Below are 25,124 nucleotides of genomic sequence, written 5' to 3' on the forward strand. Positions count from 1 at the left end.
AGATTTTATTTATTTGAGAAGAGAGAGCGCACAAGTAGGGGGGAGGGGCGGGAGAGGAGGGGGAGGGAGAAGCAGACTCCCCACTGACCAGGGAGCCCAATGCCAGGATTGATCCCAGGACTCCAGGATCGTGACCTGAGTCAAAGGCAGACACTTAACCAACTGAGCCATCCAAGCATCCCAGTTGCTTATCTTTATTAAGAAACCAGAAAAGCTGTTACTAAGATGGAATATAAGAAGTAGCAGCCCTCACTTAACTGGGTGCTTCTTGAAATAAAATAAGGCAATGGATAGGACATTCTTTTAAAAGTTGAAAGTGTGATACCAGGGCTCAGAACCCATGGCTCACCTACTGGGGTGATGTATAGTCAGGGCTCTTGGGCACCTCCCAGTCCCCACCCATACCACCCTTCTCACTGCCCCCACCATGTATTTATCCATCTCGCCCCACCCCACTCTGCTGTGGAGTCATCACTCTGCATTTTCAAAAATGTTTGGCCTCATAGCATCCATATGGAATGTCATTATTGTGTTTTCTGAATTTGTGGTTATATATCCTATTTTCATCCCTGATGATGTGTGCTTGTCAATTTGTCAATCAATTTTGTCAGAGGTTGGCCTGCTTTCTAATTTTTTGAAGGACCAGTATTTTATTGAACTGGCCATCTCTGTGATACCTTTCTATCTAATATCTTTGTGTTCTTTGTTTATTTGCAGTCTTATGTTTTCTTTGGATTTATTTTTTGTTCTGTTTATAATTTGTATTCTGTTGACACTTTAATATATAATATATATTATATATACTATCATATATACTTTAATATATATATATATATATATATATATATACACAATCAAAATCAGTGCTTGTTTAGGTTTATCTGTGTGTTTACCAGTTGTTTGTTCCTAGTTGCTGTTGCATTGTACTTCCTCCATTAAGAGTTCTGTTGGGGAGTGTCTGTGGGTGGTGAAACAATTGACTTTTTGTTCAGGATTGTCTTTGCTTTGGGGTAACTCTTGATTGTTAGCTTAATCAGGTCAGGTTTGGTGGTATAGGCTGGCAGTTCTTCGTGGGGCCTTGAAGATGTTCTGTTGTCCTCTGGCTTCTACTTTTCCTGGTAAGAATCTGCTGGCTGCCCCGTCACCGCCCACTCTACACAAAACATCTCTGTCCTTGTTATTCTGCACTTTCTCTATGATTTGTCTAGGTGTAGCTTTTATTATATACATTCTATTTGGAGATCACTGTGATTCTTTCATCTGAGAATTCACATCTTTCATCAGCTCTCAAAATGTTCAGCTCTTGTCTCTGGATATTACCTCTCCCCCCATGTGTTCAGTCTTGTCTCAGTCTTTCTTCCAGGCCTTTGTCTTTCACATTAAAAGAAAGTTTTGGGGCAGCCCGGGTGGCTCAGTGGTTTAGCACGGCCTTCGGCTCAGGGCATGATCCTGGAGACCCAGGATCGAGTCCCACATCGGGCTCCCTGCATGGAGCCTGCTTCTCCCTCTGCCTGTGTCTTTGCCTCTGTGTGTGTGTGTGTGTGTGTGTGTGTGTGTGTGTGTGTCTCCTGAATGAATAAATAGAATCTTTTAAATGAATGAATGAATGAATGAAAATTTTATCTTGCTCCACTGTGCCCTGGATCTTCTCTGGCCATTCTTCTAGCTTACTAAGTATCTCTTAGCTCTTTGCAGTCTGCTGACTGCCTCATCCATACACTGTTTTTTTTTTTTCCAGGGACTGTATGTTTTATTTCTAGAAGTTAAATTCTTTTTCAAATCTCTTTCTTTTTTTATCATGTCTTATTCTTTTCTTAGTATTTCACTTTCTTCTTTTGTGTCTTTCATCTTTTTAGATACACACTTTTTTTACATTTTCCCTCCCAATTATTTTCCTATTATCTCAGTTTTGAGAAACTCTCCTCTTCCTGCATGTGTCTTGTCTGCTCATCCTTGTCTGTGGTGAATTATATCCTCCCATGTTTTGGAATTTTTTACTGTAAGCTCATATGGAATGGGGTTTATTACTCTGGAAACTCCTAAATTTCAGAAGAATTGCCCAGAATGGTTTTTTATGTGCTTCTGGCAGACATTCCAGAGTATCGCTAGCTCAAGATCGACATTATATTAATTTCTCAGCCTGGGATTCTGAGACTACAGAGGTAGTACACTCAGTCCCCAGCCGCACAGGGATCCACCCTGCTTTTTATTTCTTGCGCAACTCCCCTCAGAGTCACCTTCAGGTCCCCTTTGCTGACAGGTAGACTTTTTACAGCTCCCCCTTTCTGTAGTCTCAGCTTTGTTCAGGGTCTCAAGGTCAGCCCCCTGAGGGACCTTGTCTCCTGTTTCTGCTTAGTCCTTCATTCCTGTCAGGATTGCATTCCTGGAACCAGTAACCCCCATAAAGCCACATACTTCCACTCTCTTATTCTGGTTTCCGGTTCCCTCTTCCTTGTCAGCACTTATGGATTCTCTTTCTTTCTTATGAGTTCACCCATGCATTTTAAAACTGCTCCATATTATCTAGCATGGCTAGGGCCATGTAGAGGGGAGGCTTTTAGGCTGTCTGGATCTCCCATAATCTCAACTGTCAGAATCAGTCCATTCTGTTGTGTTCAGCAAATGTACTGAGCTCCCACTGTGTGCCAGAAATTGTGCTGGTTCTCATTGACTACCCCCCCCCCACCTTTCATACACTCACATGCTCACATACACAGGCGCGTGCGCGCACACACACGAGTAGATGCACACATTCAGCAAAGGGCTCTGAGCTCAAACATCAAATCTTAAGGGGTAAGAAAAAAGAGAGCAGAAGAGAAAATGCACCCTCATGAGCATTGCGTTGTTAAACCTTCACCACCATACAGCCGTCACCCCAAAAGGCCAACCTTGAACGTCTAAGACATGGATCGGTAACTGGCCCCATAGTCACTGCTTGGACTTGCTGTGGATTCAGCCTCTCAGCAAAGAGTCCTAAGCATTATTGAAGCAAGACCCTCTTTCTGCCTCTGGCAACGCTTTGATCCCGACCCCCCTGGGCATCTGCCCACCCTGAGACTGCCTGAGGGAGCCAGCATCCTCCGTGGTCCTGAGTTCCTTCCTGCCAGGCAGCCACCACAGCCCCCCACCCCTTACGTGGGCCGGAGGCACCATTCTGCCTCTCGCATGGGTCAGCTTCCTCTGGCACACACTCATGAGTGCTGGCATCCCACATGTCTACCCCTCTCACCATGTCCCTCTGAAGTCACCCTATGCCCCTGCCCTATACCACACTGCACAGGCCCAAGAATGACTCACAGAGACCTCTGCAAATACCTTGTTCTCTCGATGGGCCATTTTCTGACCAATTACTCCGTGAAGGAGCACATAGATCTACTCAGATGAAAGGTGGAGAGCTCCTTGACCCTCCTTAGATGCCTGTGTACAGTCTAGGATGGCTAGAGGTAAGCAATTTGCTGTTAATAATTGAATATTTGGGGAGAAACATCTATTTCTGTAGCAATTGTGAAGAATAAACTCGGGAAGGTTGATTGAAATGGCATGTCACAGCTGCAAACTGTTTTTTGAGGTCTTAAAAGAAAATGAAGGGCTGGAAGGGACCACCCCCACACACCCCTCCCACACACACACACACACACCCTGCATCAGACCTCCACCCAGGGAAAAGCTTTAGAAATCAGAGGCTGAGAAAGCACATTCTAGAAAGCCGAGCTGGGGAGACAGGCAGATTCCACACTAGCTGCACAGAGACAAGGCCCACACCCCCCTCTTACTGTGGCATCTTAATCAGCAGCCCTCACATTGCCCACCTGTATCTGAGAAGCCCTGTGTGGGGGCTGGTGATCTCGTGTGGTCCTTACACCCCACTCCAAGAGGAAGAGGGAGCAGCGGTATTGGCTGGGACTGAGGAGGCCTGCAAACATTGTGCTCATGTTCAAAACCATCAGAGACCCATGACTTGGGAGACAATGGAAAGCGAGTATCAGCTTTACTTCTCTAAAGCCCTGATTAAATAAATAAATAAATAATAGATAAATAAATAAATAAATAAATAAAGCCCTGATTAAAGCCCATGCTTACCCTGTGGCCTGAGTTACCTTGCTGGGAATTTCCTGAGTCCCAGGGGTGAGCAACCCCAGGCTTCCCCCATCAAGAGGGCAGGCCAGAATGCGTCCCCCACCGCCCCATGGACAGGAGACCCCAGCCCTCCCTCTCAGTGTTGTCCTCCTCCTTGGGGGCAGGACTCAGGAGTGTATGAACAGCAGAAGGCCTTCTAGGAAGAGCGATGACGCCTGGGGAATGGAGGTTCCCCCCTGGAGGCAATCATGGCCCTTCCCGAGCCATCGTTCTGGGGTAGCAACAAGTGGGTTTCCTGACTCTCTGTCCAGAGCTCCTTGCATTACCCCACACAGGGACAGAGAGAAGGGTTTTTATTGAGCTGCCTCAGCTCTTCCCCACTGAGTCGCTCGTGGGGGCTCCCCTCCTGCCACCTCCTTCCCCAGCTCTGCCTGGTGACCAGCCTGGCACACCCAGCCTGAAAGACAGAGTTGACCCCAGGGGTGAGTATGACTTATTATGTCATGTAATTAATACTATAAAGGCTGCCCGCTGCCCTGCCACTTGTCAGCAGGTTGACAGACGTCGGACATCTGTGCCTCCTTTTAGAAGTCATCTCGCTCTCTACTCTGACTTACCTCCTAGGTAAGCAGGGATTCCATTGGTGGTTTTGAACCTTTAGCAGTGGAGTCTTTTTTATTATGTGACATTAATGCAGCACCCCAATTTTAATAGAGAAAAAAGGTGTGTTCTTTAGCATGAATGTATTAGTCTTCATTGTGGACACTTCTTTAGCAAGTAATTTATCAGCCCTCTCTTGAAGGACACAAAATCTAAGAGTCGGTGAGACTTACAGTCCTGTCTGCAGGAGCGTTCAGCCTCCCTCTGCTGTTGTCTCAGGAGCACAGAGTCAAGGAAATCCTGACTTACCCAGATGCCTGCTCAGCTGAAGCATTGATGAACCCACATAGAAGCTTGACAAAAGGGAACAGCAGAAAGCTTTTATTTTCAAAGTTTAGCCACTGACAGTGACTAGCAGCTGTTCATATGAGCTGCTTATGGTACCTCTGCAGGTCAGACAAGAGGTAGGTGGAGCTTACTGGGACCGGCAGCCTCAGAAACTCAGAGCAGCCTTGACCCTCACCGCCCTCGCTGGGCCTCGCGGGGCAGCCACTGGGCGGTGTGGCACTCACAGTGTTATAGGTCTTTACAGTGTGACTTGACATCACAGCCAGGAGGTTTTGCAAATGGCCAGTGCGCCTCCCAGTTGTGAACCCACACAGAAGAAGTTCAGTAACGTGCATAGATCCAACAAGCAGGACTGGCTCTGCTCCAATTGTTCAAAAAACAAGTTTTCTGGCCACGGTGCACAGTGACGATGGCCAGTATTCAGCATGACATGTGAGTTAGGTAGATGAGTACGTACATTATTTTTTTAATTAGGTTTTTACAAACAGAGTTAAAATACTTCTTGACAACCTTCATCAAACATGTAGAAGCCCCAGCACCCCTCACATCCTGTGGCTCCACTGGCCTCTGAGGTCCCATCCAGTCCTGCCGCTCCTCCACAATGGCCGAGAAGGACCTGAAGTGTTAGCCCACCACTAGGGCCAGAATCCTAAAAGGGACGTGCGGAGAACCTTCAGGCAAGGCTTGCGGGCCCAGCCAGGAAACACGAAAGTGGTGGACACTGTGGTGACACTGGGGCGCCTTCAGCCCCTCGGGGCACCCCTAACAGGCACCACCTAATCAGGAGGCCGCCCTTGCCAGCTCATATGAGCAGCCTGCTGGACTCTTCATTTGTTTTAAACTTGGCTAAAAATGCAACTGGGCTCGGCCTGCTCGCTTCAACGGGCCTTTTGGTTCTTGGCGTTCTCTCTCAAGCAGCTTCCTTGGTGGGAGAGGAGCTCCTGGTGGCCTGGGGCTCGTCCTGTGGTCCAGAGAGGACCCCCGACCCCAAGAGTGTAGAGCAGCCTCAGCTTGTGGCGCCTTCTCGCTAGGCCTGCCCACCCCAGCCTGTGACGCTTCTCAGCCTGGCAGCAGGCCCCTGGGGAAATGCCATAACTGACCAGTCCCGCTAATTTTCTTGGTGGCTGCTATGTGATCAGTTTTACCCCGCCCTCAAGTAGTTTCCTGTCTAATGTCAGGGTAAAAATGGTTCCAATGATGATAACCCAAGGCAGAACCAAGCGTGTCCTCTAGGGAGGTCAGCAGGAAGGTGTGTGCACAGTTCTGTCTGGGAGAGATGGCATCTTTTGTGAGGAGACATGATGGAAGGCCCCATAGAAGGAGATCTTAAGTTTAGGGTATAGTCAGCTGTTGGACATCCAGTTTCTGATTGTTCTTTCTGTGCTTACCTTCAGGCTCTGGTGTCTGGAGCCCTGGGAAGTTTCCAGGCCCGAGACCTAAGTTTTCCAGCTTCTTTAAAGACTAGGCCCAGAGAGAAGGAGTGGAGAACCAGGGAAGCAGGAGTTCTTAGCTAGACCACCCACTTCTGCTCTGAGGGCAGGATGTCCTGTAGGGTGGGGGCCGCCATCCTCCAGCTCTGGCACTGGTGACACAGGTCAGCACCCTGGCTGAGGGCTCGGGCTCTGGAGACAACCCGGTATTCAAGCTCCAAGGCCTTGGGCAGCTTTCTCAACCTTCATTGCCTTGACTTCCTCATCTGTAAAATGGAGATAATAGTACTTAGAGTTGCTGATTATCACATAAATTGTTTGAATAGAAGTGCCTAATACATAGGACTTTGAACAAGGGAGGACACAGATAGGCCATTTTGTCACCTTAACTGCAGTTACCAGTTAAAAATCACTTGTTGAGGGGGCCCTTGGGTGGCACAGTTGGTTAAGTGTTCCAACTCTTGGTTTCTGTTCAGGTTGTGATCTCAGGGTCATGGGATTGAGCCCCACATCGGACTCCACGCTGAGTGTGGAATCTGTTAAGATTCTCTCTCCCTGGGTGACTGGGTGGCTCAGTCAGTTAACCATCTGCCTTTAGCTCAGGTCATGATCTCAGGGTCCTGGGATCGAGCCCAGAGTTGGGCTCCCTGCTCAGCAAGGAGTCTGCTTCTCCCTCTGCCTCTCCTCAATTGCTCATGCTCTGTTTCTCTCTCTCTCAAATAAAAAAGTAAAATCTTTTTTTTTAAGATTTTATTTATTCATGAGAGACACAGAGAGAGAAGCAGAGAGAGACACAGGCAGAGGGAGAAGCAGGCTCCTTGCAGGGAGCGCAACATGGGACTCGATCCCGGGTCTCCAGGATCATACCCCGGGCTGAAGGCTGCGCTAAACTACTAAGCACCAGGGCTGCCCAAAAAAGTAAAATCTTAAAAAAAAAAAAAAAACAACTCTCCTTCTGCCCTTCTTCCTTACTCCTTGTGCACTCTCTCTCAAATGAATAAATCTTTTTTAAAAAGTCATTTTGGGGGGCACAAGGGTGGCTCAGTCAGTTAAGCATCTGCCTTCAGCCCAAGTCATGATCCCAGGATTCTGGGATCAAGCCCCATGTCAGGCTCCTTGCTCAGCAGGGAGCCTGCTGCTCCCCCTGCTTATTGTGCTCTCTCTCTCTCTCTCTCTCTCTCTCTCTCTCTCTTTCTGTGTCAAATGAATAAATAAAGTATTTTAAAAAAACATTTGCTAAACACCTATGATATATAAGATACTCTTTTTAAAAAGTAGAAATTTACTTTTAAAAAAAAAAAAAAGATTTCCCTTAGAGATAGCACTTGGCGAGCAACGGGAGAGAGAGAGAGAGAGGGAGGGAATCTCAAGCAGACTCCCCTCGAGCACAGAGCCCAACATGGGGCTCCATCCCACAACCCTGAGATCATGACCCAAGCCAAAACCAAGAGTCATACCCTTAACTGACTGAGCCACCCAGGCTCCTCAAAAGCAGAAATTTAGAACTCAACTGTGCCTGACCTCCGAGAGCACTGTAGGTGATGTCCTCCGTGACAGGAGAGAGTCTTGGATTCAAGCCCTAAGACTGTCACTTCCTAGCTCTGTAACCTTGCCCCGGGTCCCGTTTCTTGACACCCCAGTTCCTTTTGTCTATAAACGGCGATGCCAGGAGGGTTCGAGACCATGTGCCAATATCAAGCAGCCAGAAGGCACACAACAAGTGCTTGGTGAGTAGATGGCGACACACAGAATATGCGATGGCTTTGTCCTGCCGCAGGCCTGTTACTAATCGAGGGCCTACTGCGTGTCAGCATGGCAGCCACACCAGCGTGGTAGTAATGATTCAGATGCATGATGTTCTTTAGGAAATTACACAAGAGAAGGAAGTGTGGAGACCCAGTAGGTAAATTCCCATTTGGGAAAAAGTCAAAACCCAACTAAGGGCAGAGCATGAGCAATCCAGAGGCCTGAGCCTTGGGCAGCTCTTAGCAGGGCAGCAGGCCCGGAGCTCCTTTTCCCACCTGTGCAGTGGGCACACGAACCCCCCACCTCCCCGCTGCCACCCTCCCCCCAGCAGAGGGAAGAGCACTGCCCACCTGGGGACTCGGGAGTGCTCTGCTGTCAGTCCAGAAGGCGTCTCGTCATGATGAAATAAATGGATGGGAAAAATAGGGACATCATTACCTAGGCAGAGTCACACTAGCAAACCACAGATCACTTTGCCCAAATGAAGGAGGAGACAACTAATGCTCCTCCCCCAGAGCTCTTGGTTTCCATGGGCGCCCCTCTTCGTGCTGGCAGGATCTGCTACTCAGCCCCGCCTGGCCGTGGCCACACCAGGGGTGCCAGCTGTCATAGGCGGCCGTTGACCCGTCCCTCTCGTGCTTCCCCGCGTCCCACTTTCAGAGCCATCGTACTTCTTGCCATCCCGTCTTTTTGCCTTCATTTGTCTCCATCTTCTGCGGCGAAGTTGGTGGACCAGCACGCTTCACCCCTGGCTGGTTTAATAGTTGCCCTTGGCCCTGAGAGAATCCGGGAACTGAGAGTGGCTCCCACCGCCTGGCGAGGAGGCCACTGAGGTCAGAAGGAGCCCCGGCCCGGCGCAGCCCGCCAGCCTCGGTGGAGGGGCTGCCCACACGTGTTCTCCCTGGAGGACAGAGGCCTGGTACCTGGGGCAGCCGCCCGCGGCCAGGTGGGATGCTCCTGACAAGCTGCGCGGGGGTCCCGCCGTGCAGGTGGGCCGCAGCACGCTCCTCTGCCTCTCGTAGCCTGATGGGGGCTGTGACAGTTGGTCTGTGTCCGGGTTCCTCTTCCCAGGGAGGGACGGGCACTTCCCGCCAGCAGGGCAGGCTCGAGCCCTCCGGGGCCTCGTGAAGAGCCCGAGAGAGGCCTGCGAAGTCTCTCTGGTGGCAGGTACAGGAGAGCATTTGGAGTCAGGAGATCCACGTTGTGGGTCCAGCCCAGTCACTTGCTCTGACGACCTCAGACGGGTCCCTGCGTGCCTGTTTCCTCATCTGGGGGCAGATCGTTACGTGCGCCTCCAGAGTGAGCGTGGGGATTCCGTGGGAAAGTCAGGACAAAGCCCCCGGCAGGTGCCTGGCACACAGCACTCCTCCATAGGGCCGGACTCAGGACTAGTGTCACGGAGGGTGTAGTTGCCGTCCGCCTTGGGCATGTGGCCTTGCGGGGCCCCAGGAGTGTCTGGCTGTGCTGGCATCTGCTCAGGCCTGTCCAGGGCCACCTGGGAACCCAGGCACCCCAGAGTGGCTGACTGGTTCTCTTGCTTTCCCCATGACCGTCCGTCGGATTTTATCTGTTTGCTCATTAAAGTCGTGAGAAGTTCCCGCGTCGTGCGTGTCGGGGCTGGAGGAGTGCCACTGTATTCTAGACGGGAAGGGGAGGACACACGCTGCCAGGGTCACAGGGGCGGGCACAGACCAGCCCTGAGAATGCAGCAGCCTCGAAACCAGGACGGCTGGGTTCAGCCCCAGCACTCTTAGCCCATCGCTTCCCTCTCTGGGCCTCAGTGTCCTCGTCTGTAAAATGGGATGTTGGTGTACGTGACCTGCCACCATGGCAGAGCGGGCTTTCTCCCAGTGTGTCCAAGGCATGGTGCTGACAGAGGACAGGAGCTGGGCCAGGTCGGGCTCACAGTCTCGATGTCACCTCCGTCCAGGAGGGGCTGGATCATGGGACAGACATGAAGGTGAGGGCAGTTGCGACCTGGTCCTCGATTCTCCCCCTTTGTCCCCTCCCGGCCAGCAGGGGAGAGCCCCAGGCAGTGGGCGCAGGTGGCAGAAACATGCGACCCTGGGAGCCCAGGCCTGCTCAGTGGAGGTCATAGTGCCCCCCCCCCCGCCCCGTGATGGGTGGCTCTTGCCCCAACTGTGAGGTGCTCAGTGGCCCCGGAGGCCACTGCTGCTCCGCCCTGCTCCCCTCTGCCCTCCCTTCTGCACACCGGCTTTCTCTGTATGTTCTTCTCTGTATGTTCGGTCACCCGGGGGCCACCCTGCTGACAGCTCCCAAGTTCACACGTCACAGGCCGGCTGCCTAGAGAGGCGGGGGCTCCCCTCCTTATCTGTCTGTCTGTGTCCCCTCTCTGCCTCCCTCTGTGACTCTTCCACTCATCTCTCCCCTGCCAGTTGACTGCAGCTGGGGACATGGCCACTTGTCCAGGTCACTCGCTTCAGGCTGGTGTGAGGCATCAGGACTGGCAGGACAGGAGAGTCACCTCCGCCAAGGAGGGCGGGAAAGGGGCAGGGTCGCCACCAGAGCAGTGCATGCGGCCTCCTCCTCCTCCTCCTCCTCCTCCTCCCCCTGCCTCCCAGGGCACTTGGGCAAATGCTTCCCTGCAGTGCGGCCATCAGCCTTCCCATGACTGGAGGAATGCCTCCGCGCTCCCCTCCTGCAGTTCCGCTCTGCTTGTTCCCGAACAGATGATAACAGAGATGGAGCATATGGGCCCCAAAGTCACCGGGCATTCTGGGAAAGTGACACTGTGCTACCCCAGGCTTGGGGGGAGGGGGCCCATCGGCTTCTGAGCACAGCTTCTCCCTTTGTTCTTCACAAGGGCGCAAGGTCGCCTCTCCTGAGCCTCCCGGAAAGGAAATGTGCACCCTCGGACTTTAGGAAGAATTCCCTCTGTTTAGGCAGCGATTTAGGAACGCAGGTGTAAGGTAGGCATGTACACGGTGGAGAGAGCTCTAGCTGGGAGTCAAGATAGAGGCTCTCCTGGGCCTCTCCTGCCCCAGCCCCCAACCCAGCTGCCTGCAAGCACCAAGCCGACCTGGCCTCCAGCTCCCCTTCCCCAGTGGCAGTCTGCAAGGGGCACCTACTCCCCCCAATGGTCCCACAGGTGTGTTGGGAGCCCTGTGGAATGCCACGAGCAGATCACAGAAGGTGCCCAGATGGACTCCAGACCTAGGTCCGTGATGGGCCTTGCTGCCCCGGGCTGAGTGCCCTTGGTACCTTCCCTGCCCTCCTGCCAGTGTTCTGGATGTCTCTGAACTAGACCATGCAGGATGCTCCTGGGGATGGTTGTCTTTGCCTGAATTGAGAAAGCCAGGTAAGGGGAGGCAGCATGAGTCCAGGGTAAGGAAGCCTGGATTGTCTTCCTTTCTGTCCCCAGGGACACAGCAGGTCTGACCAAGCAGCCCCATTCCCACCCCTGGTCTGGTTTTGGACCGTTCCCTGCAGACACTGGGATCTGGGCACCCAGGGCAGAGTCCCGGGCCCATATCCCTCCTGGCATGTGAGGAACTCATCTTGAGGCAGCCTGGAGCTTCAAGCAGGTGGCCAGTGGCTGGCTATCCCCGGGGGCTGCTGGGCAAGACTGGAGTATATTGGGAGAGCAGTGTTGGGAGCCCAGCTCACGCCAGTGAGGAGGTGAAAGGGAGCCCAGGAAGGGTTCAGGAAGCCGGAAGGTGCACCAGCACCCGGGTGGCTCAGTCGGCTGGACTCTGACTTTTGGTTTTGGATTTTGGTTCAGGTCATGATCTCATGGGTCATGGGATGAAGCTCTGTGTTGGGCTCCATGCTAGCAGGGAGTCTGTTTGAAGATTCTCTGCCTCTGCCTCTCCCCTACTCACACGTTCACTCTCTCCCTTTGTCTCCCCCCCTTCTCTCTCTCTTTCTCTCTCTCTCTCTCTCTCAAATAAATAAATCTGAAAAAACAAGCTGGAGAGTGCAGGGAAACTGGAGCTAGAAGGCTGCAGGGGTGAGAGAGGAGGAGCTGGGGAAGGGAAGGGAGCAGGGGGCTCCCTGAGTCTCAGGTACATTTTTGGTAGAGGAGGAAGCTGCCAGGGGTGCGTTTCCTGGCAGAGATGCCACTTCGTGATGAGGAGGAAGGCGAATGCTTTTCAGTTTCCCTTTCACCCCTGACCCGTGGTCAGGGTAACTCTGATTACCCCTGCTTTTTTCTGACCGTCCCTGGGAAGTCCCGAGGGGCCCTAAGATCGTGAATGTGAATCCTGATTCTTCAGGAGAGCAGGGGAGGGGACTGGCCAAATCCAGCGTGGCCTGCATTGTGGGCTAAGGAGGTTAGAGCCCAAGACAGGCCACGTGGAGGCAGTGTGGGCCCCTCCAAAGGCCAGCCCACGGCGGGTCACCGGGGACCCCCCAACCCCTGGTGGCTTGCAGGCCGGCCAGGCTTTCAGGAGAAGGTAGTGGAGCCCAGGACCACCCAGCCCTGCAGGGAGCGGGTGCTGCCCTGCCCCCGGCCTCAGTCAGCCGGCTGTGAAATGGGTTGATGGTGCCCTCCATACCTCACAGGGCTGGGGTCAGGGGGGAGAAGCTTCAGGCCGAGAACAGGCCTGGGCAAGAGTGATGATGTGCAGACTCTGAGGAATGTGTGTCAAAGCCTCTCCCCCCCCCCCCCCCCCCCCACAGGGCCACCCATTCATCATGCAGTTCAATGACGGAAACGCCGCCGTGGTGTCCATGTGGGTGTGCAGGGCGCTGGAGGAGAGGCGGAGCCAGCAGGGGCCCCCGTGATGCTGCAGAGGGGCCCGGAACCAGTCGCCAGGGGACAACCTACCTGTTGCGCCCCCTTTCTGTTTGCTGTCTGCGCCAGAAGAGCTTCGCTGGGCCCGGCTTCCCTGCTCTCACCTCCGACTCTGCTGGCAGATGGCCTAGCCTAGGGAGCCCTCAAGAGTGGCCAGCCCTCGCCTCCTCTGGTCTGGAGGCACTGGCTGGGGTGGGCAGGGGGGTGGGGGTGTCGAGAATGGAGGCTTCTGTACCCCTGCCTCTCTTTTTTCCTAACATTTTTCTTTGTAAACGGTCAGGCCCGTCAGCATCACTGATGGGAATAAAAGTATTACTGCTTTGTGACTGCCTCCCCTCATGCGGTCGTACTGTGTGGGGAGCCTCTTACCCCCGGGGGGAGGCAGGGCCCCCACTCAGCGAGGACGTATGGCAGCGCCCCAGCTGCCCACCCTCAGGCACCTGCCAGTGCCGCGAGTGCCTCCGAACGTGCTGTGATGAGGCCCACAGCCCAGCCCGCTTGAGACAAAAGACTGAGGCACGCAGGTCCCCGAGCCAAGTCCCATGGCAAGGAGCGGCGGAGCCGGCCACCGATCCCGGACCTCAGGACCCGGTTGTATGCTCCTTGCTGGCCTGGCCCCCGACAGCAGGACCCACTCCGACACGGGGATCCTGGGGCAGTGCGTGGGGAGTGGGCAAGGGCCCCAAGGGGCTCTGAGGCCCGCCCCCATCCCCCAGGCCCAGTGAACCTCACTCCTCTCGGGCCACTCACAGCCGCCCTCCGGGAACCCTCCTGCCGGGTAAGTGTGGGCACCCCCACTTTACAGCGGAGGCTCAGAGAGCCTCGGGTTTGAGTCGCGGGGCTAAGTGGCATCTCCACACACCCAAAGGCAGACTCCTGGTGCCACACACACATCCAGAACCCCGTCCACCGCTTCCCCCCCTCAGTATTTGGGGAGACACGGACGTCCTCCCAGCGCCCAAGCTAACACTCTGGCCCCCAGTCTGGGCTCCTTCCTCCTTCACACCCCACATCTAGCCCACCTCGAAGACCTGTTGTCTTTACCTTCAAAATGTATTGATTCTGCCACTCGTGTCTTCTTCCAAGGCACCGTGCCTGGACGGCCCGGCAGTCCCCACCAGGCTCCGCACTGCCCCTGCCCCCCGCAGTCCATTCTCCACACGGCCGCTAGAGGAGCCAGTGAAACCACAGCCCGCTCCCTCAGAGGACAAGCCAAAGACCCAACAACGCACCCCACATTCTGCTCCCGTCACCCCCAGCTCCCTCCCACCACATGGGGGATCCTTGAACAGCCAGGTGCACTGCGCACTCAGGGCCGGGGCAGGGACATCTAGGAGGTTGACACTCCCTCCAGAGTGAAGGCCAGGTGCCAGGAAGTCCCTGCCCAGCCCAGGAGGACACCGCCCAGCCCCCCTGGAGTTAAGAGGGCCACCTGACTAGTGCTTGTCAATGGAAGGAGAGAGCAGATGGTACGTTGCTTCCAGGCCAAGAAGCATCAGGTGCAAATGTGCCTTCTCCACTCCTCTCTCTCTCTCCTGGTTATGGGAAGGCCGAGCCCCAAGTGGAAGGAGTCCTGAATCCTTGAGTCACCACCCACACCACCTAACGGGCCTTTTGTACCTGGTGTGGGAGCACAGTTGCCCGTGCGTCTGCATGGCTCGCTTCTCCACCCGTCAGATCTGCGTTCAGGTGGCATCTCGGCGAGCTCTGACCCGATCGCTCTATTTAAGATTGCAGCCCCCACACCTCCCTGGGACTCCTGTTCCTCTGCCTACATGTCCTCCTTCCTGCATCTGTTACTACATGACCTACCCCTACTTTCACAATGTACCTCCTATCTTCTCACCTCCTGCCCCCCGTGTACACTCTCCGCAAGGGCAGGGATTCTGGTCTGCCTTCTTCACACGGCATCCCCGGTGCCAGGAGCAGAGCCCAGCCTTGCGGGGGCCCGGAAATGCTTGTTGGCTTAGTGGCTGCAGGCGGGGCTGTGAGTCTCGGGCCGTGCTCAGTCTGCTGCCCACGAAGGAGCCACCCTACGTGAGGCAACATTTTGTTTTCTCCGCAGGACTGGAGTCCTCATACTTCCAGTAACTCTCTTCAAGGTGGTACAGGTTTCCAGCTGCCCCTTGGCCTCAAACAGAGCGCTCGTCTTCTTGCTGAGCACCTGCTGTTCCCTCAGGTTAGGAAGGTCACAGATTGGATGCAGCTCAGGCCATCGAAGCTGCTGCTCCCAGAGTCAGGGCTTAGGGCCGGGAGGCCTGCACAGAGCACGGGTTGTGGACTTCCCAAAGAAGAGGCATTCAGGGAGTGGGGAGGCATTCGGGGAGTGGGGGCATTCAGGGGTGGGGCCGACCACCCCAGAATGGGAACCAGCCACCACCCAGACCTAACACTTATCCTCGCTTTAAGAAGATGCACCCACCAAGCCTGTCATCCCCCAAATCCCAAGCCAGGGGAGTAGAGAAAACAAGCAGGCACCAGTCCCGTGCTGAGGGCTCACCTCATCGACTCTCCTCTTCACAACAGTGCCCTGAGGTAGGTGCTAGTATTAATCTGCCCATTTACAGATGGAGAAACTGAGGCACAGGGAGGCCAAGAGACATGGCCCAGGGTCTCCCAGCAAGTAAGTAGCAAAGCATGGTTTGAAACTCAGAACCCACCCTTCACCACAGCCCCAGAAGTCAGCTCCCCAAGCATACATGTGTGCGTGTGAACGTGCACACACACACACCCCACACTCTACCTGGCACACAGATGGCACACACACACTGGTGTGCAGAGATAGTGTGTCCGCATCTGTGGGAATGGGGCCCAGGCATCTGCTCTACGACCAGCCCCCTGGGACACACATGCAGAGCGCCCCCCAGCGGTACTGGGAGACACTGCTCCAGAGGCCACATTGAAGCCCTGCCTGACATTTAGGCTGACTTCGGACAAGGTGTGTCCACCTGAGCCTCAGTTTCCTCATCAGTAGATGCGGGCATTGATTTCACTGAGTCCTGGAGCTTCTCCCAGGCCTGATGTTCTGGAGCAGGGGCGACTGCCATGAGCATCCCACAAAAGCAACATAGTTGGCCCCAGAATTACGTGCATCCACATGCAAGCACACAGGGTTTTGTTCACAAGGAGGGTTTGGCACCCCCAGAGCCCACTCACTCATGGACCCCACATCGACAGCCCCTGCTTTGGGGTGGCCCCCGATGTCGAAATTTCCTTCTATTCAAAGTCTTGGGAAGATGGGGACCTGGGCAATTCCCGAGGAGTTCTCCTGCAAAGACGGCCCCCAGCGCCCCGGGCTGGAGAGCAAGACCCTCTCTTGCCTGGTTCGGCGCTCTCATTCCTCCGACCACCTTTAGCAGCTCCGAGGCCAAGCTGCCTTTGCCCTCGGGACCGTGGGAGGGTTGAGAGCTGGAACTGCCCGCAGGAGTGAGCTCTTCCCTCTGCCCAGAAAGCCACCCAACCCACCTTCCCCCGTCCACGTGGCCAACCCCCACACCTCCCATCAGGCCTCTCAAATGGCACCTCTTGGGAGCTTCTTCATTCCCTTCTCGGGGTACAGACTGTGAGCCTCTCTGGGGCAGGGATGAGGCTGACTCCTCTCTCCCCAGGGACTGGCCAGGGTGGCAGGGGGAAGGTGCTCCAGGATATGGGAGGGGGGTGGGCAGAATGGAAGGAGGGGGCATTCAGGCCCCACGCCCCTGGAGCTGTCCCCGCTCCCCAGGACTTGTCACTATCTGTCCTGGCCTCTTGCTCCAACCCTCAGTAAAGCCCATCTGCTTTCTAACCAGAGCCTCCTGGAGACCCAAGCCCATGAGATCCAGCTTCAGCCCTCTCAGAACTGAAGGGGAGAGTTTCTAGGACAGGAGTGTACTCACGGGACCCCGAGGTCACTCTGGGCAACAGGTGCTGCCCTGGCTCGGAGGCAGGGAGTCCCCTTGGCACTTAGCCCACTGTCCCTTCCTGGTTCTGTCCTTTGGTTTTCCCATCTGGGAAATAAAGATTCCAGAATCCCAGAGCTTTGAAGATCCTCCAAAAAGGCAATGGGGACGGGGGGGGGGGGGGGGGCGGGGGGGGGAGTGGGACCCTTGTTCCCCCGGTGTGCTTAGATGGAGTCCTTTTGGCCTAGACAAGTAGGAGCCAGAGCCTCCCACCTGGGGCCCAGCTCAGTGGGGGATGTCAGGCAAGTGCAAGGTGGGCCGAGTACTCTAACCTGGTAAGGAAGGCTGCAGGGGGCCGCCTGGAGGCCAAGGACCTAGAGCCCTATGCTCCTGCTGAAAATAAGCTTCCAGATCATACTCAGGACTGAGGGCCAGAAGGGGATGGACAGTTGCCTCCACATGGGCTGGGGGAGACCAGGGAGGCCATGACGCTGCCCAAAGACTGCTTCTGTCCCACTGACTGTACCCCACATGCCCCATTAGAGCTTCATCTTTCAGCTAAGTCTGGGCCCTAAAGACGGGAGCCTCTGTTCTCACTGTAAAGGGGGGATGGGAGAGAGAACATGGGACCCCGAGTCCTGGGCTGGGGGCAGCGAGGTAGTGGCAGGCAAGCTGGCCAAAGGCCATGTCGCAGTGGCAGCAGGAAGGCGAGCAGGGAGCCGGTGGGGACAGCTCGCCGCAGCCCAGGCCAGCAGTTCCTGACACCATCCTGGGGCAGGTAGACTCCCGAGACTGTACCTGGACCAGATCCCAGCTTCTACACCAAGGGCCAGGGTTTTTTCACTACAAGCAGGTGGGAAGCGGCGGGCATCAGCTCCCAGGGGTGTGTGGGAAGGCCAGCAGGTGTGGTGATGGGGAGGGGCTGGCAGGGGAGCCCAGGTTGGCAGGAGGGGCAAATGGTTCAGGGCCACATCCCCCAGCCTGGTCCTCGAAGATGGCCAGTGGGAGGAAGTCAGAAGTCAGCCAGCCTTCGGCGGAGGGGCTGGGTTTTAATGGCACTTCCTTTCTGGTGGGCCGACATTGTGCCCCTGGCTCCCCAGAGATGCTCCCACGCTGGGGAGCAGGTGAGCGACATGGGGCTCCTCAGGGGGAGGCCCTGTGGCCTCCAGGAGGCCAGGCTGGCCTGGCACAAAGCACCGAGAGGCCTCATGAGGTGGGGCAGCGGGTGGGGGCAGCAGAGCCCAGGCCTCGTAATGACAAATTTTCTGCTGAACAACTACAAATATTCTCTGTGACTTTGGACACAGTCTGAAAAAGACTTTGTTTCCTCCCTTGGCGGTATCATTTGTCTTGTTCTGAAGCCAGAGATTGCAGGCACGAACTTATAGACTAAAGTTTGTCTTAATTGCTGTGGTGTCACCACCTCTCTGGCAGATAGCAACACAATGAACGAGTCGATGGGGCTGAGCCCTGCAGGTCCTTCTTCTAAAGTGAGACAAATCTCCCTCCTTGGAGCCCAACAGTCCATCGGCAGCCCTGTCATGTATTTATCTCCCTAACAGTTCGCATTAACTTGCAAGGGATAAAAAGTCTTTCCTGTCCACAGACTTAGTTAAAGGCGTCCAACCGGGGGGAGTCAGGCTGTGCTGCAGGTTCTTCCCAAGGATGTGCTTTTTATCCTCCCCTCCTTCCTGGGGATGGGGGGTAGTAGGGAAAGCAGCGGGGGTACACACCAGGAAACACAGCAAGGGCGGCAGGTGCAAAAACAGGGAACGGGGGGTACCCAGAGTTCCTGGGGCCAGATCACTTTAGTTCTGAGAAAGAAAATACTTTCTCGCAACATCAGCTGGACCTGGCAAGCTGGCCCTCCCGGCACCCCTGCCAGGGATGAGTAGCCCACCTCCATTTCCCGTCCCCCTGCTCCCTCCCAGGAGGGGATGCTCCACCCCATGGATGAGCCAAGCCCCTGCAGGGACTGGTCCCTTGGCCCCAACACCTTTCCAGCCACCCCTTTGTCTCCCAACTCCTCACCCTCCAAAGCTGAAATACACTTCCGGGGAAGAAGGGGTGGGGAGGTGGACAGGAGACCCCTCAGACCCCTCACAGACCCGTCCAGCTGTGGCCCCAGAGCCCCCACCAGGGCCTGGCCTCACTGTGCTGTCCTGATCTCACCCCATCCGTCTGCCTCATTCCCTCACCCAGGAAGGCAGGAGCTGGGGCAGTGCCTGGCATTCCAGGAGACGCTGGGCACAGGGAGGCCTCATCCTCTGCCTTCTGGGAATAAGATCCTAAAAGGCACCGTGAAGCCATGGGGCATAGGTGCTCTTGGCTTTCCTTATTTTTATAATAGTTTTAATATTTTAAGTGCCTTGGTCAGTGAGGCAGTGGGAGAGGCAGCCTTCAGTGTGAGACTTCTGACATGCAAATAGGGCCCTTCTCTACCCCGTGGCCTCCAGGGTCCTCCTGGCAACCCTTTGGGGGAGTTGATGCAATGTAGCAATGAAAGGAAGGGGCTTGGAGTCACACAGAACTGGCCCCAAGTTCTGGCTCCTCCACTGACTGTGTAACCCTAGGCAGGACTCCTAGCCAATCTGAGCCTCAGTTCTCGACTTGGTCAAATGGGGTAATGACAGTACCCACCTCAGGGCTGTTGGTGTCATTATTAAATCATCCTTGCTGCTGACCAGGACATGCAGGTCACGGCCCTCCACACTTAACACCCCACACACACACACACACACAGCCACTCCTCATTCCCTGTGACTCCCCACTTTTTTCTCTGTCTCCCTCCATCCGCAGTAAGCAAAACAAGAGATTTCCCCCCCAAAGAAATTCACATCCTAATACCCAGAAACTATGAATATATTATGTTACATGGCTAAGGGGCATAAAGATTGCTAATCAACCGTCCTTTCATCTTAAAATAAGATTCTCTGGATTATTCAGGTCAACCCAGTGTGATCACAAAGGTCCCTGAAAGTTGAAGAGGAGGCAGGGGAGGAGACGTGGGGTCCGAGAGATGTGAAGATGTTAGGCTGCTGGCTTGAAGGCGGAGAAAGGAGCACTCAGGAGCCGAGGGATAGAAGTGGCCTCGAGAAGCTGAAAAGGCAAGGATATGGATTTTTCCTAGAGCGTCCAGAAGGAACGCAGCCCTGCTGGTGTCTCGCCTTTAGTCCAATGAAACTCGCTTCCAACTTCTGACCTCCAGAATCATAAAATAATAAATCTGTGCTGTTTTAAAATGCTGTGGTCAGGTGTTAGAGCAGCAATAGGAAACTCAAACAATGTCTCCTCTTCATTTTCCAGCCCATGCTGCCCAAATGCCTTTGGAGCAAACCCTCTCATGTACACATCCCTTTAGAGTTTACAAAACCCATGCTCCAGCCCGCCGTCCTTAGCGTCCTCCCGGCTGACCGGCCTGTACCCCCACGCGCTCTCCTAGAGCCATGCACCTGGCAGCACCAACACCCATCCTTCAAGAGCCAGGCTCCCTCAGGACGCCAGCTCCACTCCCCTCCTGGGCCTTGGAGGCTGAGCCTTTTCAGGACCTCGCCCATCCTGGGGACCAGCTGGCACAGCGGACGACCCGGGGCCTCTCCGGATCCTCAGAGGTACCCACTGCAGGCACTGGAGTCACTGTTATTCATCAAATACTTCCTCAGCACCGCGTGTGTGCCAGGAGCTGGGGACACAGTGGGGATCGAGGCAAGTCCCTGCACTCAGGAGCTCACGTTCCAGCAGGGGAGACTTCAGGTGAGGACAATCGCTGTGAAGAACTAAAGCAGAGTGAAGGGACAGAGGATGAAGGCTGGGGTGGCCGCTGTGCTGCTGGGAGCAGGGGCGCTTTCCTATTTCCAATGACACCTCAAGTGGAAACTTGAGCCACCCCAAGTGCCAGGCTTGGTGCTGGGCCCTTGGCATATCTCATCTCGGTTAGTTTTCCCAACAATCCTATGATGCCAGCATGCCATTTCACAGGCGAGAAAGCTAGGGCTCACAGAGGTGAAGTGATTTGCCCAAAGCCACACAGCCAGGAAGTAGTAACCCTAAGGTTTAAACCCATGCCTGCCTGAAGGGCAAGCTGCTTCCTCAGCAACAGCTGCCTCCGTGTAAGATGCCAGCTACATTCTCTTAGGACTCTTACTCCGAGAAAGCAACAGAGAGACAGAACACCCCATAGTCACTCCATCCCAGACCCATGTAGTAAAAGAGGTACATACCACAATCACTGGAAGGCAGACAGGAGAAGTGAATTATCAGTGGGAAAAGGGGAAAGCTTCAACAGCATTTGCTGAGGAATAGACTGGTCCCTAATTCCTGAGTAGTTATGGTGAACTTCATCTGCATCTGCAGAGGGAAGAGGCTGAGGGGGCTCTTCTCTCCTGGAGAAAAAAGGATAATCATTTCCGGCAACCAGAGAAGCCAGTAGGGTGCCAAGACAATTTAATGGGGAGAGTCATCTTTTCAACAAATGGTGCTGAGATAACTGGATAGCCATATGCAAAAGAATGAATTTAGATCCCTACCTCACGCCATGCACAAAAACTACCTCTAAATCAATCATAGCTCTAAGTATGAGAGCCAAAACTATAAAGCTTAGAAGAAAACGTAGGTGTAAATCTTATGACCTTGGATTTGGCCAAGTTCTTATATATGACACCAAAAGCACAAGCAAAAAAAAAAAAAAAAAAAAAAAAAACACAAGCAGCACAAAGTAAAATCAATAAATTAGATGTCAACAAAAATAAAAACTTCTGTGCTTTAAAGGACACCCTCAAGAAGAAAGTGAAAAGACGACTCACAGAAGATATGTGCCAAACCTGTGTCTGACAAGAGATTTGTACCTTGAATATATTAAGAACTCCTTCAACTCAATAATAAAACTAGAAATAGTCCAATTGAAAAAGTGGGGAAAGGATTTGAACAAACATTTCTCCAAAGATGTACAAATGGCTAATAAGCACATGAAAAGATGCTCAAAATCATTAGTCATCAGAGAAATACAAGGCATAACCACAATGAAATATTATTTCACACCCACTAAGATAACTATAATAAAAAGAGATGATGGGGGTCCCTAGGTGATGCAGTTGGTTGAGCATCTGACTCAAGGGTTTGGCTCAGGTCGTGATCTTAGGGTCCTGAGATTTAGCCCTGCATGGGGCTCTGTGCTCAGCAGGGAGTTTGCTTGAGATTTCTCTTTCCCTCTGCCCTTTCCCCTCTACACCTGATGTATGCAAATGCTATAAATAAATAAATAAATAAATAAATAAATAAATATCTCTTTTTATTTTTTTAAGATTTATTTTTATTTATTTATGAGAGAGAGAGAGAGAGAGAGAGGCAGAGACACAGGCAGAGGGAGAAGCAGGCTCCATGCCGGGAGCCCGACGTGGGACTCGATCCCGGGACTCCAGGATCGCGCCCTGGGCCAAAGGCAGGCGCGAAACCACTGAGCCACCCAGGGATCCCCTAAATATCTCTTTTTTAAAAAAGATGATAGTGTCGTCAAGGATGTGGAAAAACCAGAGCCCTCATATATTGTTGGTAGAATGTAAAATGCTGCAGTACTTTGGAAAAAAATCTGACAGTTTCTTAAAAGGTTAAGTGTAGAGTTATGAAATGACCCAGCAATTCTACACCTAGATATATATCCAAGAGAAAACATACAACCATACACACGTGCGCACACACATACTAAAATTAAATAAATATACAACCACATAAAAACTTGCACATGAATGTCCATACCAGCCTCATTCATAATAGCCAAGAAATGGAAACAAACCAAATATTCATCAATGGATGAACAGATAAGAGATACCAACACAAAGGAATATTACTTGGCAATAAAAGGGGATAAAGCACTAATTTATGCTACAACATGGATGAACCTTAAAAACATTATGTTAAATGCAAGAAGTTGGTCACAAAAGACCATATATTGTGTGTTTCCATTTAGATGAAATGTCCAGAATTGGCAAATATATAGAGGCAGGAAATATGGTGGTTGCTTAGGGCTGGGGAGGATGGGGAGCTGTGGGGTGATAGCTAATGGGTACAAGGGTTTGGGGGTGATAGATACATTCTAAAAGTGATGGTTGCATGTCTTCCCAAATAAAGCCACTGCCAGTCCCACAAAATAAAAATAAAAATAAATAAAAGTGATGGTTGCACAACTCTTTGAATATAAACAAAACCACCGAATTGTACACTTTAAATAGGTGAAGTATGTGGTCTGTGTATTACACCTTAGTAAGGCTTGCCCTGCCCAAGCAACCGGATTCCACCACCAATGTTCAGGCAGCTGTCTGGAAGTGACCCGAGGCTGTCACGGAGGGGAAAAGTCACATGTGCTGAACATCCACTCTGTGCCGTGTGCTCTGTGCAGGCTGAGACTAGGGGAAGGATGTTCAGGAAAGATAACATCTCCTTAAATTTTGCACCTTAGCACCTCACTCTAGCCCCAGACCTGGGTATGTGCCACACACCCAGCAGTTTATGTAATCATTATGACACCGCTGTAACACCCACGTAACTACTCTACTGATGGAGGTTTGAAGACTCAGAGCAGAACTGGGATTTGAGCCCAGGTCTTGCTGGCTCCAGAGTCTGTCCTCTTTGCAGGCCTCCCCACCATGCTGAGTGGAAAGAGAGCCTGGGAAGGAAGCCACCTAAAACCAATGGGAGCTTGGCAAATCTTCCAGCTGCTTCTCCACCTGCCTGCCAGGGCCTAATCCCTCCTCCTCCTCCTCCTCCTCCAAGATTTTATTTATTTATTTTGGAAAAAGAGGGAGAGAGAGATGCAGAGGGAAGGGCAGAGGGAGAGGGAGAGGGAGAATCTCAGGCTGACTCCACCCTGAGGGAGGTGGCCACCATGGAGCTCGATCTCAGGAGGCAGAGCTGATCTCAGGACCCTGACCTGAACCGAGACCAACAGACACTTAGCCGAAGAGCCACTGAGGCGACCCACTCCCACCATCTAAGACAGCAAGCCTTTCGGGGCTCTACCTGAGTGGTCTTGCCTGAACCTGTAAGGATGATAGGAATCCCAGGAAGGACCTCCTAGACATGACCAGAGAGCACCAAACCTTTACTCTTGAAGAACCAGCTGCTCGCTAGACACCAAGGGTACCATTCAATCACCATGGCCAAAGTCAACTGGGACCTGGGCTGGGGCTCACAGCCTTTACACTCAAATGCTATTCACTCATTCATTCATCCAACAACTATGGTGAGTACCTCCTGTGTGCTAAACCCTGTTTTAGGTCCTGGGAATACAATAGCAAATAAAACATTCCAGTGAGAGACTCAGAAAACGCTCACAAATTACCTAATTGGACAATATTAACTGGTGGACAATCTAATGATGAAAACAAAACAGTACGCGACAGAGGGATGTGGGCTGAGGAAAGCAGGCAGGCTTGGAGGAGGCCCAGTGTTGTCTCCAGGAGAGTGCTCTGAGACTTCTGAAAGGCAGACCTGGAAAGAGAAGTGAAGCCAGCCTGCTCTGCGGGTTAGAAGTCTCTAGGTGCCATTGAATTTTCTTGGTGTGTTTCTTTAGGTTGGTAGGAAATTTCCACATGCCCACAGTCTCCTCTGTGCTCAGGACCTTGGAAAGAGACTTGTGGTTAAGCTGGCGCTGACCAAAGGGGAGCTGTTGAGAGGAGGGTAGCTGGGATATGAGCAGGGACCCAAACTAGAGATCTGAAGGGGGAGGGAGTCCTGGGGCCAGCTGAGCTACTCAGCCACCCTCTTTCCATATACCTCTGGTCAGGTCTGGGAGGCTTCTATGTCTGGCTGAGGCAAAGAAATCTGGTCCTGGCTCCCCACTCAGGCCCTCCTAGCCTAACTTGCTTCCCCAAGTGCAGAGCAAACCCCAGGGTGAACAGAGCCAGGCCTCATGACTTTTGAACCTTTCCCAAGGCCTCCTGGCTCTGGGATTTACATTCAAGCTGGGGCACTCAGGTCCCACTCCCCACCCTAGCCCTCCAGGGCTGGTCAATCCTTCACTCTCAAAAAGTGCTGGTCAGTGTGCCCATCCTACAGATGCAGACCGATACTGAGGCCAAGAAAAGGTCCCCTGCACTCAAGCGGTAGGTGGAAGAACTGGCTCTGGACCTCAACTTGCCTTGCTCTTTCCAACGACCAGAAGCTGGGAGTCCCGCTGGGAGGAGCTCTGGGCGACGGGAACCAGGAGGGTGCAGCCTCCGGCAAGTCCCGGCCAGCCTCGTGGCCGCACCCAGAGTGAGGTGGGCAGGTGGCCCTGATCACCTTCGCGCAGCTCTG

The 25,124-nt window shown here is 53.3% G+C and overlaps 1 protein-coding gene across 24 annotated transcripts in view; it reads left to right on the plus strand.

Moving 5' to 3' along the window:
• MAP2K5 (mitogen-activated protein kinase kinase 5) overlaps window positions 1-13,280 on the plus strand; it is a 259,266-nt gene extending 245,986 nt beyond the window's left edge. For all 24 annotated transcript variants that reach the window (XM_072738900.1, XM_072738899.1, XM_072738891.1 and 21 more), the window contains one exon: window positions 12,843-13,280. In XM_072738900.1, the coding sequence (XP_072595001.1) occupies window positions 12,843-12,947 (105 nt within the window). In that variant the 3' untranslated portion in view covers window positions 12,948-13,280. The remainder of the gene's footprint in view (window positions 1-12,842) is intronic.
• The last annotated feature ends 11,844 nt before the right edge of the window (window positions 13,281-25,124 follow it).

Source organism: Vulpes vulpes, chromosome 15 (assembly GCF_048418805.1).
Source record: "Vulpes vulpes isolate BD-2025 chromosome 15, VulVul3, whole genome shotgun sequence".
NCBI classification, from domain to species: domain Eukaryota; kingdom Metazoa; phylum Chordata; class Mammalia; order Carnivora; family Canidae; genus Vulpes; species Vulpes vulpes.